General features: G+C 41.8%; 1 protein-coding gene and 1 long non-coding RNA gene across 2 annotated transcripts in view; both read left to right on the top strand.

Annotated features, from left to right (window-relative positions):
• CNST (consortin, connexin sorting protein) overlaps nucleotides 1-19,722 on the top strand; it is a 118,059-nt gene that overhangs the window by 36,273 nt on the left and 62,064 nt on the right. Inside the window, exon 2 of the mRNA XM_003267340.3 lies at nucleotides 1,021-1,450. Coding sequence (XP_003267388.2) covers nucleotides 1,072-1,450 — 379 coding nt within the window. The 5' untranslated portion in view covers nucleotides 1,021-1,071. The remainder of the gene's footprint in view (nucleotides 1-1,020; nucleotides 1,451-19,722) is intronic.
• Nucleotides 15,116-17,352, top strand: LOC115835121. Its single transcript, XR_004030041.1, has 2 exons — nucleotides 15,116-16,590; nucleotides 16,862-17,352. It is a non-coding gene; the product is annotated as an uncharacterized LOC115835121 (long non-coding RNA).

Raw genomic sequence — 19,722 nt, 5'->3', positions numbered from 1 at the left:
AGGAGGGCAGCAGGAGAAGTGGTGGTCTCCTTCCTTAATGGTATAGGGTGAATATTTTATCTTGTACTTTTCATGTTTTTAAAGACTGTACTTTATATACGTTTCTAAAGATTAAGCATTTCTACTCATTAAGTTGAAGAATCTTTAGAAGTCCTCTCGCTGAGGTTCTTTTCCAGAATTACTGGAATATTTCTTTCATACCTATCATTTTTCTTAAAATGTAATACACTTGTAGATAATAAGAGGAAATGATGACTGATAAAGGGCTTGCAGTCTGTTTTGTAAATTTTAAAAATATTAGTGGTATCCTTCAAGCAGATTTAGCATTTCTTCCAGTTCTACACTAAGAGTAGCCTAGAGTTAACAATGGCCTTTTTTTTTTTTTTAAGTGTTCAAAAGGATTTTGATGACAACTCTAAGGTACCTTCCAGGGCTTATTTTTAGGAAATAAAAGATATAACAATAGTATAAATATATGCTACCCAAACTTCCCCTCACATACTTTTTTCTAGGTTATTTTTAAAAAAATCTTTAAACATTTTCATTTCCAAATATTGCTGCTTTTTAGCCAGAAAAGAACTTATACAACTAGCTTTCAGTTGTCTGCTGAGTGTCCAGGGATTAACATAAGAGACTAATTCCAGCACATAACCTATTTAACTAGTCATTTCATTCAGGCAGTGGTCCCAATCTGATGCACATTAGACTTACCTAGAGAACTTAAAAAATAATGGTACCTAGGTTCCATCCTCAGAGATTCTGATGTAATGGTCTAGAACAGAATTTGGGTAGCCTCTCAGGTGATCATCATGAGGAGACAGGCTTGACACCTGTAGTATTCACGTGAGAACTAGCTGAGTTTGGGGTTGGGTTGCATATGGTGAAAGGGAATGAACTTAAGTCATTTCCTTCTCTTCCCTATTTACAAGGAAACAACCTAAGAGAAGGGGAAACTCAGAGATCACTGAGAATCTGCAAAGGTTAGAAAATGAAGTAGCTTTTTTCTTTTTGTCATTGTAGACATGGAAGGTCTTTAATGTAACTTTAAATGGTTCAGCAAAGGATGCTCTAATGGATGACAGAGATACTCCTACATATAATCTGCAAATAGAACCACAAGATGGATGTCATCCTGGTGACAGCGTGGAAAGGAGTGTGACCTGCCTGCCTTCTGCATCAGATGAAAATGAAAATCAGCTTGACGGGGACGGGCATGAGCATCTGACCAGCAGTGACAGTGCAATGGGAAAGCCCCAAGTGTCTGAGCAGGACAGTCTCAATAATAATGAAAGCTGCACATTGAGCTGCCAGGTGGCTGCAGGTGAGAACTCGGAAAACACCCTTTGTGAAGCCTCCAGAGATGAACAGGCCTTGTTGGGAAAGGACAAAAAAATACCTGGAAAAAGAAGTCCAAGAAGCAAAAAAGGGACTGCTAAGAAGATACCACCAGGTATTTTTTTAAATAGTATTTATCCTCTTCTTTAATTAATTAAAAATAAACCTCCTTCCCCTCCCATACTGTGTTTACTGTCCTGCAACTTGCTTCTTTTCTTACGATATTCTGGAGCTAGTTCCACCATAGCACAAGTAGATCCAACTGCATGATATTCCAGTGTGATATGTCTCCACACTGTTCCACCGTATGGGTGTAACACAATTTATTTAATCACTTCCTTATGGCCCTTCCCAGTCTTTTACTATCATAAACAGTGCTGAGGCTGGGTGCGGTGGCTCATGCCTGTAATTAGCACTTTGGGAGGCCGAGGTGGGCGGATTACCTGAGGTCGGGAGTTCAAGACCAGCCTGGCCAACATGGTGAAACCCCATCTCTACTAAAAATATAAAAAATGAGCTGGGTGCAGTGGCATGTACCTGTAATCCCAGCTACTCTGGAGGCTGAGGCAGGGGAATCGCTTGAACCTGGGAGGCGGAGGTTGCAGTAAGCCGAGATCGTACCACTGCACTCCAGCCTGGCTACAGAGTGAGACTTCGTCTCAAAAAAAAAAAAAGTGCTGAAATTGACATCCTTTGTACATGTTTTCACATTAGGTACTTTAAATATATGCAGTCTCCCTCCTTTATAAATTAGACCATTTTCTACCAATATCAACCTTAAAAATTGCCTTCTGTCATTCCTGTGGCTTTAATCCCTAACCTGTGAGTTTAGATGCTACTATGACCTCTTTATAGATCTTTCCATCTCATTCAGCAGGTAAATAAAATACATGAACATATATTAATATACAATTTAATATGTAGTGTTGAATAAGACATCTGGTTCTAATTATCTGGATCACTTCGGTTAAAAAGTAATTCAGAGTATTTCTCGTTTGGTATGCAGTTTGGCAGTTGAAGTTTAGAGCTATGGAATTTTTGGCCTGAATCACAGGGTCCCCTTGGGAAAAGGCAGCCTCTGGTTATTTTTTTTATCAGAAACATGTGGGACTAGAAAGTTTTGGTATGCCCTAGACTGGGTTCCTTAGTGTAGTACCACTTTACCCAAGCCAACAGATTTTACATCAGACTCTAGTGAACTAAGTAGAATGTCTCTTCATCTTCTGTTCTCTTCTTTGGTTAATTAGAAATATATCTGTCTATATCATATTTTTTATTTGTATTTTTAAAATTTGAAGTAAAATACAAAACTTTTCAGTTTCTACAAAATCCATATTCAATAAAGTAATTTGAAAACTTTTTAATAGAATTCATAATCTGGCTTTCTGGTTAATGTAACTCATAATTTGGCTTTTCATGTCCCTGTATCTTTTTCTTAGTAGACTTAAAATAATTTTTAACCAGGGATATGAAAGCTTTTTTTTTTTTTTCTTTTTTTTTGGGGGGCAGTCTTACTCTGTCACCCAGTATGGAGTGCAGTGGTGCAATCTTGGCTCACTGCAACCTCCGCCTCCTGGAGTCAAGCAATTCTCCTGCCTCAGATGATTCTCCTGCCTCAGCCTCCTGAGTAGCTGGGATTACAGGTGTGCACCACCACTCCCAGCTAATTTTTTTTGTATTTTTAATAGAGACAAGGTTTCACCATGTTGGCCAGGCTGGTCTCAAACTCCTGACCTTGTGATCCGCCACCCAACCTCTGCCTCCCAAAGTGCTGGGATTAAAGGCGTGAGCCACTGTGCCCAGCAAAAGCATTTCTTAAAAGATCTAATAAGCAGAGGATATTTACAGTACTATGTATATATAAATCAATTTATTCTATAACTATCATTCAAGGGCAAATTTACCAGACCTCCCAATCTGATTTTGTGATTTTATTTTATTTTCAAGACAGGGTTTCACTCTGTCACCCAGGCTGAAGTGCAGTGGCGTGACCATGGCTCTCTGCAGCCTTGACCTCCCAGGCACAAGCAATTCTCCCACCTCAGCCTCTGGAGTAGCTGGGACAACAGGCATGTACTACCATGCCTGACTAATTTTTCTTTTATTTTTATTTTTGTGGATAAAGAATCTCGCACTGTTGCCCAGGCTGATCTTGAATTCCTGGCCTCAAGCGATCCTCCTGCCTAGGCCTCCCAAAGTGTTGGGATTACAGGCATCTTGTGATGTCTTTAAGAACTGATACTTAGTTGCATATCTATGAGTCAGTCATAGCTTTAAGATTGTGAGTCCTTTTACTCCTCCCTTCTGTGGCCTTTATTCCACTTTCATTAGGTGTGATTATATTATTATTATATTTATTTTAGAGACAGGATCATGCTACCTTGCCCAGGTTAGTTTCAAACTCCTGGGTTCAAGTGATCCTTTTATCTCAGCTTCTTGAGTACCTGGGACTACAGGTGTACACCAGTGGGCCCAGCTTATAATTTAAAGTTATTTAGTATTTATAATACTGTGAGAAGATATGTTTAGAATCATTATCCCCTAATGCATTTGAAACATATGATTTATAAAATCTAGGGATAGTCTTTAAACAGCTTACTTTAAACATTATTTTCTATATCTTATATAAAGTGAGTTTAAGAGAGTAAGAAAGGCCAGGCGTGGTGGCTCACACTTGTAATCCCAGCACTTTGGGAGGCTGACAGGGCAGATCACTTGCGTTCAGGAGTTCGAGACCAGCCTGGCCAACACGGTGAAACCCCCATCTCTAAAAAAATACAAGAATTAGCTGGGCCTGGTGGCATGCACCTGTAGTCCCAGCTACTTGGGAGGCTGAGGTGAGAGAATGGTTTGAGCCTGGGAGGCGGAGGTTGCAGTGAGCCAAGATCCTGCCACTGCACTCCAGTCTAGGCAATAATGCCAGACCTGGTCTCAAAAGAGTAAGAAAACAGAATCAGGAGTTATAAAACCCAAGTACAAATCTTACAATTCCAGGTCACTTGGTGAGACTGAAGCAGTCTCTACTTCATTGTTGTCATCTGTATAATGATGATGTTCATCTACCTAAATCAGTGAAATTCCTTTTAGATTTCATAGTAGAGATGTTATATTCTATACTTGAATAAAATGTGGTGATTCGCCTCTAGTGCATCTATAGAGTTTTTATATTTTAGAGATACATTTTTGTTTGTCTTTTAAGTTTGGTTGATAAATTAAAAGAAAGGATACTCCTGTCTGCCCGGGCTGGCCGTGGACGAGGTGGGACTGAGTGTCCTGGGGTGAGTTAGCAGGGCACAGGTGTTTGAGATGGGGGACCCTTAATTTTAAACTGAATAGGATTGTTTTGGGTGTGGAATTAATCCTTTCTAGATGTGGAAGAGACCTAGAATGGGAAGAAGCTTTAGTATTGCCTGGAAAGCTTCCCTCAGAGTTTAGTTGCTGGGACCCCACCCTAAGAACTTGCTTCAGCCTGTCCTCTCTCAGTACATATCCATCACCCGGTCTGAGTAATGTTATCTCGCTGTGACCTCTCAAGTCAGTCTGTTTCTCTCCATCTTCACCGCCACAGTTCAGCAGCGTCTTCAGCTGGAGTACCGCAAAAGCCCCTAAATTTGTTTCCTATCTTGCTTCCATCCTCCATGTCAAAAATAATGCAAAGAGTTTATGCATAGGAGTTTAGACAAGGACGTGTTTACTCTAATTTTTCAGTTGAATTCTCAGGTCCTAAGTAAAGTTTCAAATTTTTCAGATGCGTACTTTTCTAATAATTGAATAGCTTCTCAAATGTGAAATGACATATAAAAAACATGATATTCAGCTGCAAACCAGAAATGCAGTTTTTTGTAGGTAGGTGTTCTTGTAACACTTTTTAGAAAATGTAAAATATAAAAATAAAGAAAAAAAAGACAAAAAAAAGAAAATGTAAAATAAATTTATTCACTCTTACGCTCCCTTATCTAGTTTAATTTGTAGTCATTTTTCAATTACTACTGTCCAAAGGCTAGTACTGGAAAAAAAATGATAGTGCAGGAGTCTTGTCACTAATAGTCATGTCACTCCTAATTGTCATGTCATTAGGAGACATGTCACTATTTATGGGTTTGCTGGAGGCAGCATTTGTGTCAATGGCTAAAACCTTGATCTTAGCCTCAGGGAAGTCCAGTTGTCATCATATAATGAGCTTTTTTCCCCCCCCCCTTAAGAGAATTGAATCCCCTTGATATGCTTAACTAAGCAGGATTTCAAGCTGTGTTACAAGTTTTCATTATAGGGCAGGTGCATTGGCTCATGCCTATAATCGTAGCACTTTAAGAAGCCAAGGCAAGAGGATTGCTTGAGCCAAGGAGTTTACAACCAGCCTGGGCCACACAGGGAGACCTCATCTCTACAAAAAGTAAAATAATTTGCTGGGCATGGTGTCATGCACCTGTAGTCCCAGCTACTTGGGAGGCTGAGGTGGGAGGATCACAGCAACAGTGAGCTATGTGGTTGCACCACTGCACCCCAACTTGGGAGACAGAGTGAGACCCTGTCTCAAAAAAAAAAAAAAAAAAAGAGAAAGAAAAAATTTTTCATTGTAGTTAAAATGGCAAAGCTTTAGGTAAATATTGTCCTAAAAACTAATGGCCATTACTTATTTATTATTATTTTTAACATTACTTCTTACCTGGGGGGAGAAAAACAATGGAAATTAATGTGTTTTTTTAAGATGTAATTCGTATACATGCAATTCACCTACTTAAAATATATAATTCACTGATTTTTGGTATACTCACAGGGATGTGTAACCATCAGCAGTCAATTTTAGTATGTTTTCTTCACCACACAAAGCAGCCCCTTACATATGAGCACCTACTTCTTACTTCCACTTAGACATCCCAACCTGAGGCAACCATTAATCTACTTTCTTTTTCTATAGATTTGTCTACTCTGAACATTGCATATCAGTGGAATCATACAATAGATGGTCTTTGACTGGCTTCTTTCATTTAACATGTTTTCATGGTTGACCCATTTTGTAGCATATATCAGTACTTTGTTCCTTTCTGTGGTCAAATAATATGCTGTTGCATGGATAGACCGTATTTCATTTATACATCAGCTGAGGGATGTTTGGGTTGTTTCCACTTTTTGACTATTCTATGGACATTGCTGTACAAGTTTTTGTAGAGACATGTGTTTTCATTTCTCTTTGTTATATATCTCTAGGAGTGGAATTGCTGGATCATATGGTAACTTTATGCCAGTTTTGCAAAGCAACTGCACCATTTTACAGTCCTGCCGGCACTCTATGAGGGTTACAGTTTCTCTACATCTTCACCAACACCTGTTAATATCTGACTATTTGATTATCTCCATGTAGTTTTAAAAAACTTGTAATTCATATACCATAAAATTCACCTTTTTAAAGGATACAATTTAGTGGTTTTAGTATATTCACAAAGTTGTACAATCTAATTCCAGAACATTTTATCCTCCAGGAAGAAATCATGTACCCATTAGCAGTCATTCCTCATTCTTCCCTTCCCCAACCCCTGGCAACCACTGTCCCATAAATTTTATACATTTGTATGAGACAAGTTTAGATGATGTGTTTTATGGTTGTCATAACAACATTAGATATTTACTCAGCACCAGTCACCATAGTATCGAAGCATGTGACAAAACAGTTCAGCAAATGGCAGGAAGCCAGAAATAAGCAGCACATGGAAACTGGGAAGGGAAGACCTTTCTCAGTTGACCTGCCACTATCAGTGCCCTGACTTGTTTCACAGTGTGGCCAGCTGAAGGATGACAAGGAGGCTGGAACCTTAGAAAGGATCTTAGAACCTTAGAAAGCCTGAGTCAGGCTGGTGTAGTGAGAACGAAGACTTTGGATTTGAATCTTGGTTATTGGAGTCTCAGTTCTGCCTGTTCTGACCTGTGTGATCTTAGAAAAGGAGCTCATTTCCCTGAACCCCTTTTCTCATCTGTAAGGAAGGCTGATCCTACATATCTTGCAGGATTGTCCTCAGAATGAGTGACTCCGTATGTAAAGCACTTTGTAAAGTACCCAGCATAAAATAGGTTCTTCTAAATGGTAGTTGTTGTGTTTTTATGTGTGTCACAAGATGGTATTTATTTATTTATTTAAGACAGGGTTTTGTTCTGTCACCTGGGCTGGAGTGCAGTGGCATGATCATGGCTCAAAAACATTCTCAAGTTCCGAGGCTCAGGTGATTCTCCCACCTCAGCCTCCCACGTAGCTGGGACTACAAGCACGTGCCACTACGCTCAGCTAAATTTCTTTTCTTTTTTTTTTTTTTTTTTTTTTTGTAGAGGCGGGTTTTCGCCATGTTGCCCAGGCTGGTCCTGAATTCCTAGGCTCAAGCCATCCACCAGCTTTGGCCTCCTGAAGTGCTAGAATTAGAGGCGTGAGCCACTGCACCAGCTACACAAGATGATTTTTGAGTGGCATGACTGGGAGTACCATTAAGTAAAATTAAGAAATTAATTTGATTTGACTTTAAGTCCATTTTATTTCTTTTGTCGGTACTTTTTTTATTTCCTAGGAACTTTTTAATACTGTCTCTTTCCAAGTGTACCTATCCCTGCCCCACTCCCCTAATGTACATTCTTAAAAATGTATTTCCAGTTCCATACTAGTTTAATGTCAGATGCAACATGCTTTTTGGGATGTTAACTGATATCAAAAGTAATAACTAGCAATGCCATAAAATATGAATCCCCAAAGGCCTATTTGCATTTTTATATATTGACTTTGGCTATAGTAGAACATTGATAGCTGGCCTCTAAATCAGCTTTATGGAGTCAATTGGGTAATATCTGTATGGCCAGAGTTGAGATCCCTGGTATTGGTGGGGACTGTGGTGAACAGGAGTCTACATCATGCCCTGCCTAAGTGCATTTAAATTTTTAAAATGTAAATGCCTGGCTAATCCCCTTTAAGCAGAATGATAGGGACTGGGGTTGATGTTTTGTGATTGTAACCCATTCTACTCACTAGGTAGATACATGGACAGTTTAACTCCCTTAGGACTACATACCACACTTTCAGAATTCAGAAGTCCTGGTTTACCCTATTTCTGCTCCTAGTAGATGTTCCACCTCTTTTAAATTAACATTTCTTTGGACAATGATATGCAGAAATAGTAGCCTCTCATTTTACTCTTCCTTCTTTAAGGGATTGATCAATGAAGGCAGGTCATGTCTTTTCTGAAGGTCAGCTAGTAAGAATAGAATAAAGAGTTTCTGATTTATATAGAGTCAAATAATTTCACAATCAGAAGAGACTTCAAGGTCACTAGCCAAAACCGTCTTAGAAAAAAAAAAGCCCCAATATTAAAAGTGTATTAGTTTTCTATTGCTACCGGAACAGGTTATCACAAATTTACAAATTTAGTGGCTTTAAACACACAACACCACAAATTTATTATCTTACAGTTCTGTAGATCAAGAATCTGACATGATTCTTACTGGGCTAACGTCAGGGTGTTAGCAGGGCTGTGTCCCTTTCTGGACGCTCCCTGGGAGAATCTGTTTCCTTGCTTTTTCCGGATTCTAGAAGCTTCCCACATTTCCCAGCTTCTGTTACCCTTCCTCCTTCAAGGCCAGCAGTGGCTTGGAAGTGAGCCCAAGTCCTCACATTGCATCACTTTGACCAGTTGACGCTTCTGCCTCTCTCTTCCATGTTTAAGGTCCCTCGTGATTACACTGGGTCCACCCATATATTGCAGGATAATCTCCCTTTTTAAAGATCAGCTGGGCTGGGCGCAATGGCTCACACCTGTAGTCCCAACACTTTGGCAGGCCCAAGCGGGCAACATATTTATAAGTTCTGGGTATGGGGACATGGACATCTTTGGGAGCTGTTATTCTGCCTACCACAAAAAGATTTTAATTAATATAGACTAGATGATAACTAAACAGAATAATTCTTCACTTTATAAAAGTTTTTCTGACATTATTTTGTAGACCCATATAGGCTTACTTAGTCAATAGATATTTATTGAGCATTGTATGCTGGGCACTGTAAAACTGCTGGTGCACCTCCCTTTCAGTTTTGTTTGCTCCAGTGAAGGAGCCACGTAACTAACACGTGCAGTCTAGCAAGATGGGAGTCATAAGTAAGCACATGGTCATGGAGGTAACCTGTCCTGGAGGGTTAGAGAAGGTTGTCAGGAGGAGTTGGTGTCTAAGCTGAGTTAGGACAAGTAGGTGCTAGTGAAGTAAAAACAATGGGGGCGAAGAGGAGAGGAAGGACATCAGAGATGGCAGATGCAGCGTGGACTAGAGCTCACAAGACAAGAAGAGAGCATCCTACATTTCAGCATCTGCCAATATTCCTGCTTGAGCAGAATAAAAAGAAAGAGTGAACCAAGGGGAAATAGTAGAGAGTAGAGCAATAGAGAGATGGAGGCTTAGAAGATTAGCAAAGTCCAGCTTATAAATTGTTTTTAATATTACCAGTTTGGGCCTTAACAACAGGTTTGAATAAGGGAATTGCATTTTTTAGAAGATTCCTCAGTCTGCAGTGTGGAAAATTGGTTGGAGCAATGCAAGATTAGAAGCAATACATAGTTAAGGGGTTTTACAATAATCTCTGCAAGAGATGCTGGTGATCTGTAATGAGAGAGTCGCTGTACAGCTGGAGAGAAGTAAGTGAATTCAGAGTTACTAAGGAGGTGGAATTAACAGGACTGGATCATTAATTAGATATGAAAAAAAGAGTCCAGGATAGTCTAATTCCCAGTTACCTGGTTTAAGCACCAGGATGCTTGATAATGCCATTTATTGATTGATGTACTGACCATAGGAATACAGGGAGAGAAAGAGCAAGTTTGGAGAGAAGAGAGTAGAAGACAGTGTTATGCTTTGGGGTCAGGTGTCTGGGGTGTCTTAGATGTCTAAGTAGACATGTTAAACAGGCTTCTGATCTTAGCTAGAGATACAGATTTGGGAGAGCTGCTGGAGAGGGCCTTAAAGGTGATCTACTCTAACCTCTTAGATTTTACATATGAGGAAGTTAAAGGTTTAATGAGAGAATACATTGTTCATTTTTGCAGGAGAGAGAATAAGAATTAGGATGTGAATCTAGGGCTCCTAATGAGCTAGAATGTGTTTTTATGCATCAGAGTCCTACTTCTGCCACTAAACAATGAGACGCCAGGCATGGTGGCTCACACCTGTAATCCCAGCACTTTGGGAGGCCGAGGCAGGAGGACTGCTTGAGTCAAGGAGTTCAAGACCAGCCTGGGCAACACAGTGGGACCTGGTCTTTACAAAAAATAAAAAAAGTAGCCGGCGTGGTGGCATACATCTGTAGTCCCAGCTACTCAGGAGACTGAGGCAGGAGGATCACTTGAGCCTGGGAGGTCAAGGCTGCAGTGGGCCATGATCACGCCACTGCACTCCAGCCTGTGACAGAATGAGACTCTTGTCTCAAAAAATTAAAAAACAAAACAATACAAAACAATGAGGTTCTGTTGGTAGGGTAAAAATGATAATGAGCCACCAACTGTTATTGATTTTTTTCTATTGTGGAAATATTTGCCAAGCATTAGGAATACAGTAAGGACAAGGCAGATCTTGTGCTTACCCTCCTAGAGCCCTGGTGGAGTCCAGTGGGAAGGCAGGTATTAAATAACATTAATGACCTGGCATGGGGGCTCACACCTGTAATCCCAGCACTGTGGGAGGCTGAGGCGGGTGAATCACCTGAGGTCAGGAGTTCGAGACCAGCCTGACCAACATGGAGAAACCCCATCTCTACTAAAAATACAAAATTAGCTGGGCGTGGTGGCACATGCCTGTAATTCTAGCTACTCAGGAGGCTGAGGCGGGAGAAACACTTCAACCTGGGAGGCGGAGGTTGCGGTGAGCCGAGATCACGCCATTGCACTCCAGCCTGGGCAACAAGAGCGAAACTCAGTCTCAAAAATAAAACAAAATAAAATAATAAATAAAATTATTGCAAGGGTGTATAGTCTGCTTGCTTCTAGAACTGACACACACTCACTGTGTGTGTGTGTAGAATGGAATGGAGAGCAGTCTGGAAGATGGTAGGAGATGAGTTTTGAAGTATTACCTCTTGGGTATTCTGAATGCTAATGAGAGAAAACCCTTTAGTGGAAAGCTTAGTTAAGGGTTGATAGTTGGGAGTAACATACCACCTACTTATAAGAGGACCCTAAACTGATGTTTAGAATGATAGAAATGCATTCCTTGCTGTTATCTAGCTCTTTCCAACAGACTGCACCATTTCCAGGAGTGTTGGGAAAGGTGTTTGTTACAATTGAAAGTACAAACGTCAGAGAAGGGAACAACAGAATATAATAAAAAAGCAGAAAATTGAAGAATTGTGCATGGTCTGCGTATTAGCTATCTCTTGCAGCGTAACAAAACTTAGCTGAAAACAGCAAACGTATCATCTCATGGTTTTTGTGGGTCAGAATCTGTGTGCGGCTTAGCTTGGCGCTTCTGACTTAAGTCTCTTATGAGGTTGCAGTCAAGGGTTGGCCAGGGCTATAGTCATCTCAAGGTTTGATAGAGGTTGGATAATCTGCTTCCAAGGTCACATGGTTCTTGGCAGGCCTCAGACCCTTGCCACGTGGCCCACTCCACAGTGCTGCCTTACACCATGACAGCTGGCTTCCTCCAGGGCTAACAGTCAAAGAGAGAGAGCACTCAACCTGGAAGTCATACTTTTTTAATGACCTAATTTTGGAAGTGATATTCCATCACTTCTGCATATTCCTTTCATTACAAGCAGGTTACTGGGTCCAACTTGTACTTATGGGAGGGGGTTGTACAAGGGCACGAATACCAAGAGGCAGGGATCACGGGGGCCCATCTTAAAGGATGCCAGGAGAAAGTCGGTGCCTCAGATTGTGGCAACGGCCCCGTGAGAATGTAATGGCAATTCTATCCACAATTCCTTTTTTCCCTCTGAGATTGCAGGTGGAACCCAGGATATATGATGGTACAGACAGCCCAGTTAGATAGTTTTCTTTTTGTCTAGTTTTTTTTTTTTTTTATGATTTCAGTCATGCTGTTAAAATGCAATATCTATGCAGAGAGAAGGTGAAAAAGAAAAGAATTACAATCAATCAAACATTTCAAATTCTGTCCAAAAAAACAGCATTCTCCAAGTCTCAGTAATGAGTTAGGTATTTTTTAAGTAATGTGATATTTTATGTGAAGAAAAATTAAGAAATCAAAACTAAGAAATTAAGAGATTTACCTCCAGATGCATGGGAGTATTTATGCAGTTACATACATATTAACCTAGATGAATGAAGACTTTTTAAAAGTTTTTAGATATAAAAATATAAGCTATATTTTAAAATATGGTATTTTATTATTGATTTTATAGGACTCAGATTAGTGGAAGCTTAATGGAAACATACACTTAGGTGGGAGTTTAGGGACTCTTGGCTTCTCAGTTCTTTACTGTGAAAGTCAAACTTTCCAATATTTAATAGTTTTCTAAATAGTCACCTTTTGCTTTTCTGTTTACTCCTTTTGTTTTTACTGGATCACGATCTCTACAAAGAGTGACTGTTTTATCTTCATTTGTTTAAAATAGTGGTTTCTAGGCATCACTGATAGGGTCAGAACTACAGTTGATTAAGAGTTTTTTGTTGTTTTTTTAAACAAAGTTATATGCGCCTGCCTCTTAGTTAGTAAAAGGCACACAAGTGAACAGTTGAAAATGTAGTCACACAAATGAAAAGCAGGTAGAGGTTATATGCATGTAATAGAGTACTATTTGGCAATGAAAATAAATAAAATCCTAATACGTGCTGTAACATGGATGGATCTTGAAAAGGTACTAAGTGAAAGAAGCCATATGTGTGAAATGTCCAGAATAGGCGAATCTATATGGACAGAAAGTAGATGAGTTGGCTGCATAGAGCTAGGGAGGCAGTAGCGGGTGGGGCGACAGCTAAAGGATGTGGGATTTCTCTCTGGGGTCATAAACGTTCCAAAATGTAACATGGTGATGGTTGTACAGCACAGTATACTGAAGTAAAGCCTTTGAATTACGTGTTATGAGAATTATATCTCAGTAAAGCTGTTAAAAGAAAAAAAGGCTGGATGTGATGGCTCACACTGTAATCCCAGCACTTTGGGAGGCCTAGGCGGGTGGATCACCTGAGGTCAGGAGTTTGAGACCAGCCTGGCCAACATGGTGAAACCCCATCTCTACTAAAATTACAAAAACTAGCCAGGGGTGGTGGCACGTGCCTGTACCATTATAGGCATGAGCCACCCCGCCCGGCTACTGGAGAGGCGGAGGCAGGAGAATTGCTTGAACCCGGGAGGCAGAGGTTGCAGTGAGCTGAGATCGTGTCATTGCACTCCAGCCTGGGCGAAGACGCAAGACTCCATCTCAAAAAAAAAGGGCTTGGTGGTAGTTGGTTTGGTGATATGAAGAAACGGTATAGTTATTTGTCTCCACAGAATTTAAAAATTACTAGTGTAATGGAAATTGATGTAACAATTTTCTGTAAACTATAATAAAATGCCATTAAATGTGTTTCTCTGTGCCTTTCTTTTGACCTATTGAAAGTTCAGAGTTAACCCCTGGGCTTCTAATGCTTCCATTCTTATATGGTTTCATTAATTGCAAAGAGAATCTCTGATGTCAGTAGCTTTTAGAGAATTATGGAATATTAAAGAAGGGGGGCTTTTAAGGAAAACTTCACTGTTTGGTTTGCTTTGGCTATTAGGCTCTCCCCCTTCTCCCACAAATATATATATATATATAAATATTTATATTTATTATTATTATTTTGAGTTGGACTCTTGCTGTATTGCCCATGCTGGAGTGCAATAGTGCGATCTCCGCTTACTGCAACCTCTGCCTCCTGGGTTCAAGCGATTCTCTTGCCTCAGCCTCCCAAGTAGCTGGGATTACAGGCACGCACCACCATGCCTGGCTAATTTTCGGATTTTTAGTAGAGATAGAGTTTTACCATATTGGCCAGGCTGGTCTCAGACTCCTGACCTCATGATTCGCCTGCCTCAGCCTCCCAAAGTGCTGGGATTACAGGCGTGAGCCACCGCACATGCACTATTATTTTTGTTTTGAATTTAAATACATGCCTTTATATTTGTTAGAGAAACAAAATATGTTTATTTTCAGACATACAAGAAAATCATATACTTTCTTACAAGGTCATGTAAATTTTGAGAATTTTTTTTATTACAGAGAACCAAAGAATATTTTATATTTGATAGTTGATGAATTCAGTGTGCTTGGAATGAACAGGGAAAATATGGTAAAATTTAGCCATTTTCATATTAGCAAAGTCAGTGTATTTCCAATGGATAAACAATGAATTTAATTGGATTTGAAAAATCCAAAATATGGTGCTTGAGTTGTTTGTGGATCTGGATAAGTAGTTTTAAGAATTTGGCTAGGCATGGTGACTCACACCTATAATACCAGCATTTTGGGAGGCCAAAGCAAGGGAGTCGCTTGAGTCCATGAGTTAAAGAACAGCCTGGGCCGGGCGCGGTGGCTCATGGCCCGGGAGTGCGCCGACAGACAGCACGAGGCAGTGTGGAGCAACACGCTGTTTTCGTGAGCGCCTGGGTGCAGACGGGCTGAGGCCTAAAATGGCGTCAGCCCCATCTGAGGACGGGGCAGGAGTTTTGTAGCCTCCTGTAAACAGGAAGTGTCCCTGTCTGATGTCACCGCTACGTGGTACCCGGATGGCCCCTCTCTCCATCCTCAGGGGTACGTGTCTTCTGGCCAGCCCTCTTCCTGTTTCTGCTTCTCGCTGACGCACGCTGCTGGTGCAAGTGGCCTCGTGCCTCGGGACTGGGCCTGAGAAGGGAGGAGTTCTTCATCCCCCCAAGCTTTCAGGCCCCAGGGAGAATCTTTCATTCCTGTCTGTTTGGTTATAGAAAAAGGGAAAAGGGGCGACTGTCTCAGTAACTACTTCAGGCATAACATAGGGGGTGGCGTGGGCACCTCAAAAAAAAAGAAAAAACTTAATTTTGGGGGTATTCTTGAGAGACGGGTTGGTATCCATGGTGTCGTTGTAGGAGGAGCATCGTCTGGATTGTCTGGCGGTTAACTGTAGTTTCAACAAGAGTTTTAATGGCTCTTATTATCAGTGGGATAACAGGAGAGCAACAGGAGGACCCCAGTGATGAAGATTACTGTCCCTACCAGCGTTTTAAATCCTCCTAAATTAGAGAACCACCCTCCTAGAAGGTTTGTCAGGTCCCATCCCTTCCAGGTTTGGACTGGTACATGGGCTACTTTTCTGATGTTTGAAGCGATTTCTAGAACCGCTTTTCTGTTATCGTCTATGTTAAGACAGCAATTGGAGACATTAAACTTACCACAGACCGCACCCCCTTCTGCTAATAAGTAGTCTAGTGCCAGCGTGCTTTGATAAATTGCCGCGCGCATTTGGTTTTGTTGTTGTGCGAGCATTTCCAGGGCTGAGGCGGTTTGGTTAGTGATTATCTCTAGAGCAGCCTGTAGTCTAATATTCTATGTAGCATATGTGGGAGTGCGATAACCCCGTGAACCATCCTCAGCCCAGGTGGCAGGACCGTAATATTCGATGATCCGTTGCGGAGGCCACTCGTCCTCTCGCCGTCTTTGGCTTCCTCCTGCCTTTAAGGACTGGTTTTCTCTGGTTATCATACGCAGGGACTCCGAGGGTGTTGCCCGCCTGCTTTGGAAGTAAAATGAATCCAGGTTTAATTGTGTCTAGGAAGCAAGTACCTTGCCAGTGATAAGGTAGCCGTGAGTAAGCCTGGGTTCCACACATCCAAAGGAATCCATCAGGGGCAGTCCATTGTCAGCTGGTGTTCCTAGGACTGTCGCATAGTGCACCTAGGTGAGGGTACGCGGCAGAAGGGTTAGTGGTGTTTGTACAGTTCCAGGCCTTTTTTGACAAGATGCAATTGAGGTAGCTTAAGTTAGAAGGAGACCAGGCTCCGGGGGGTAACCTTGGCCACCACTCGGCTGTGGAGGTGTTGACTGTTAGGGTTTGGTGACGGGCTTTCACCTACGGCGCGATGGGTTTTATCAGTCCACTTGCGGGATTGCACGCCCTCCCTCTTACTGGGTTGGTAAGTGTCCAGGTCGGCGGGCGTTCCTGAGAATTCAAAGTGAGGCTGGGGTTTTGAAATGCTAGTAATTAAGGGGGAATGTCTGTCCCATACCATGGCCACTGTTCACTCCTGCAGGCTCCCCTGCTTACCCAGCAATTGGACACATTCGTGGTAAGCGCGATGCCCTCTCCTACATCTACAAACCGGTTTTTTCCTGGCTAGGGAGGGGATACGTCTGCTTATGGTTTTTGTATAAAGGGATGGAAGTACCACGGGTGATTTTCGGGGGAGTTAACCCCGGGAGTGCGCCAACAGACAGCACAAGGCAGTGTGGAGCATCACGCTGTTTTAATGAGCGCCTGGCTGCAGACGGGCTGAGGCCTAAGATGGCGTCAGCGCCACGTGAGGACGGGGCAGGGGTTTTACAATCTCCTGTAAACAGGAAGTGTCCCTGTCTGATATAACTGCTACGTGGTACCCGGATGGCCTCTCTCTCGATCCTCAGGGGTATCTGTCTTCGGGCCAGCCCTCTTCCTGCTTCTGCTACCTCGCTGACACGCTGCTGGCGCAAGTGTGCCTTGGGACTGGGCCTGAGAAGGGAGAAGTTATTCATCCCCCCAAGCTTTCAGGCCCCCGGGAGAATCTTTCAACGCTTACAATCCCAGCACTTTGGGAGATAGAGGTGGGCGGATCACGAGGCCAAGAGATCGAGACCATCCTGGCCAACATGGTGAAACCCCATCTCTACTGAAAATACAAAAATTAGCTGGGCATGGTGTCATGTGCCTGTAGTCCCAGCTACTCAGGAGGCTGAGGCAGGAGAATCCCTTGAACCGGGAGGTGAACATTGTAGTGAGCCGAGATTGCGCCTTTGCACTCCAGCCCAGCAACAGAGCAAGACTCCGTATCAAAAAACAAAACAACAACAAAACAGAACAAAACAAAACAAAAACTAGCCTGGAAAACATAGAGAACCTATCTCTACAAAAATAATAAATAAATAAATAAATAAATAAATAAATAAATAATTTAAATTAGCTGGGCATGGTGGCATGTGCCTGAGGTCCCATTTACTCAAGAGGCTGAGGTAGGAGGATAATCACTAGACCCCATGAGTTCGAGTTTGTATGATCCTGCCACTGTACTGTAGCCTGGGCAACAGAGACCCTGTCTTTAACTTTTTTTTAAAAAAAGAAGAGGTTTAAGCATTAGCATAACAAATTGCATGCTTGGGCAAATGTCTTACATAGTTTTCGTTTTTAATAAAACACGTTAAAGTGTAAAATGTCTAATCAAATTTCTGAGAGGAAAAATAGAGAATCCAAACATTGGCGCTGACATGTTCTACATAATTTAGATTCTAAATCCCAGAAATATTTATGTGTACTAATTGTGCCTTGATTAGAAAGCCTGAAGCAAGCTCTAGAAAGTGGTGGAACTTGAGGGAATCACTGTAAATGCTGCGTGATAAACAGGATTTAAGCCCATGGGTTACCTGCTTTTACAACCTAAGCACCAAGGGATGGGGAGCCTTGGGCGTTAGCAGCCTAAGGGAGCTCTCGTTTGCATGCATTTGTCAAATTCCACTGGAGTTTCATGAAGTTCATTTTAAGACTGCCACCTGAAATCAAGTCCAGTGGCTGTTCTGTCTTCCCATCCCTGTATTGACATTAAAACCACTTAGTCAACACTCAAGTGCAAGAATAGTGTTGCCACGTTGTGTACCTAGTAAATTCTGGCTGTACTTTGTATGTCACCTTATTTAATCTTTTGCCATTAGTTTACAAGAAGACGGGTTGAGCGAGTCAGGTTGCTTACTTTAGGTTACCAGGGCGCTGGACTGCAGCCTAAGCTCTTAACCGAAGCCCTGCATCACTCCCTCTGAAGGCAGAGGATGCAGCCCAGGGGTATGGGAGGGAACGTGGCACACGGAGCACGTGGTAATTATGTCATAATTACATAATACATTCTTTTGGCCCGAGGTCAGGTGAGAAGGAAGTCGACTAATTTCCAGATTTATTTCAGTCATAACACCCGTGTCTAGTGTTGAGGAAAAGGAAGGGATGTTTCCTGTTTGCTGCTTCAGTATGGTTAGCCAATGACTGGAGGTATTTAAAAGGTGAGCACTGGCCAGGCACTGTGGCTCAGGCCTTTAATGCCAGCACTTTGAGAGGCTGAGGCGGGCGGATCACCTGAGGCCAGGAGTTTGAGACCAGCCTGGCCAGCATGGCAAAACCGAGTCTCTACTAAAACTACAAAAAATTATATGGGCATGGTGGTGGGCGCCTGTAATCCCAGCTACTTGGGAGGATGAAGCAGGAGAATCGCTTGAACCTGGGAGGCGGAGGCTGCAGTGAGCCGAGATCATGCCATTGCACTCCAGCCTGGGCAACAAGAATGAAAGTCTTGTCTCAAAAAAAAAAAAAAAAAAAAAAAAGGTGAGCATTGTCCTTCACCCTCCTTTCCATTTTCCTGGCATTGATCAGAACCTTAGAGAATGAAACATGTCAGAAAAAGGGAGCAGGGCAGAGAGATTCCTGCACAGGAACCACATCAACTGTGTGTTAAAATTTATTCCTGATCTGCCTTCCAAAATTATGCCCAAGATATGCATCAGCATTAATGGGTAAGGCGGTTTGAGGAATTCGGTTATGCAATGACTCAAAGACTCATTAAATCACAGAACTGAAGACATTTTTTTCTGTACATAAATGTGCCATTTTAACCATTTCACTCTACAGTTCAGTGGCATTAATTACATTCATAATGTTGTGCAACCATCATTTATATCTATTTCTAAAACTTTTATCTCCCCAAACAGAATCTCTGTGCCATTAAACTAACTCGCAGCTGGGTGCAGTGGCTCAGGCCTGTAATCCCAGCACTTTGGGAGGCCGAGGCAGGTGGATCATGAGGTCAGGAGTTCAAGACTGGCCTGGTCAAGTTGGTGAAACCCCGTCTCTACTAAAAATACAAAAAATTAGCCAGGCATGATATCGAGCACCTGTAATCCCAGCTACTTGGGAGGCTGAGGCAAAGAATTGCTTGAACCTGGGAGGCGGAGGTTGCAGTGAGCTGAGATCGTGCCACTGCACTCCAGCCTGGGCGATGGAGCAAGACTCCATCTCAAAAAAAAAAAAAAAAAAAAAAAACTCCCCATTCTTTTTTACATTTTCTCTCTCTTTATTGATATTCTCATTTTTTCCTACATTGTCTTCCTGATTCCTTTAGTTCTTCATCTATGGTTTCTTTTAAGACAGTTGATTTAAATTCTTTGCCCAGGAAATTCAATGTCTAGGCTTC

The sequence above is a fragment of the Nomascus leucogenys genome, chromosome 5 (genome assembly GCF_006542625.1).
Source record: "Nomascus leucogenys isolate Asia chromosome 5, Asia_NLE_v1, whole genome shotgun sequence".
In the NCBI taxonomy this organism is placed as follows: domain Eukaryota; kingdom Metazoa; phylum Chordata; class Mammalia; order Primates; family Hylobatidae; genus Nomascus; species Nomascus leucogenys.
This window is presented reverse-complemented; position numbering and strand designations above follow the sequence as displayed.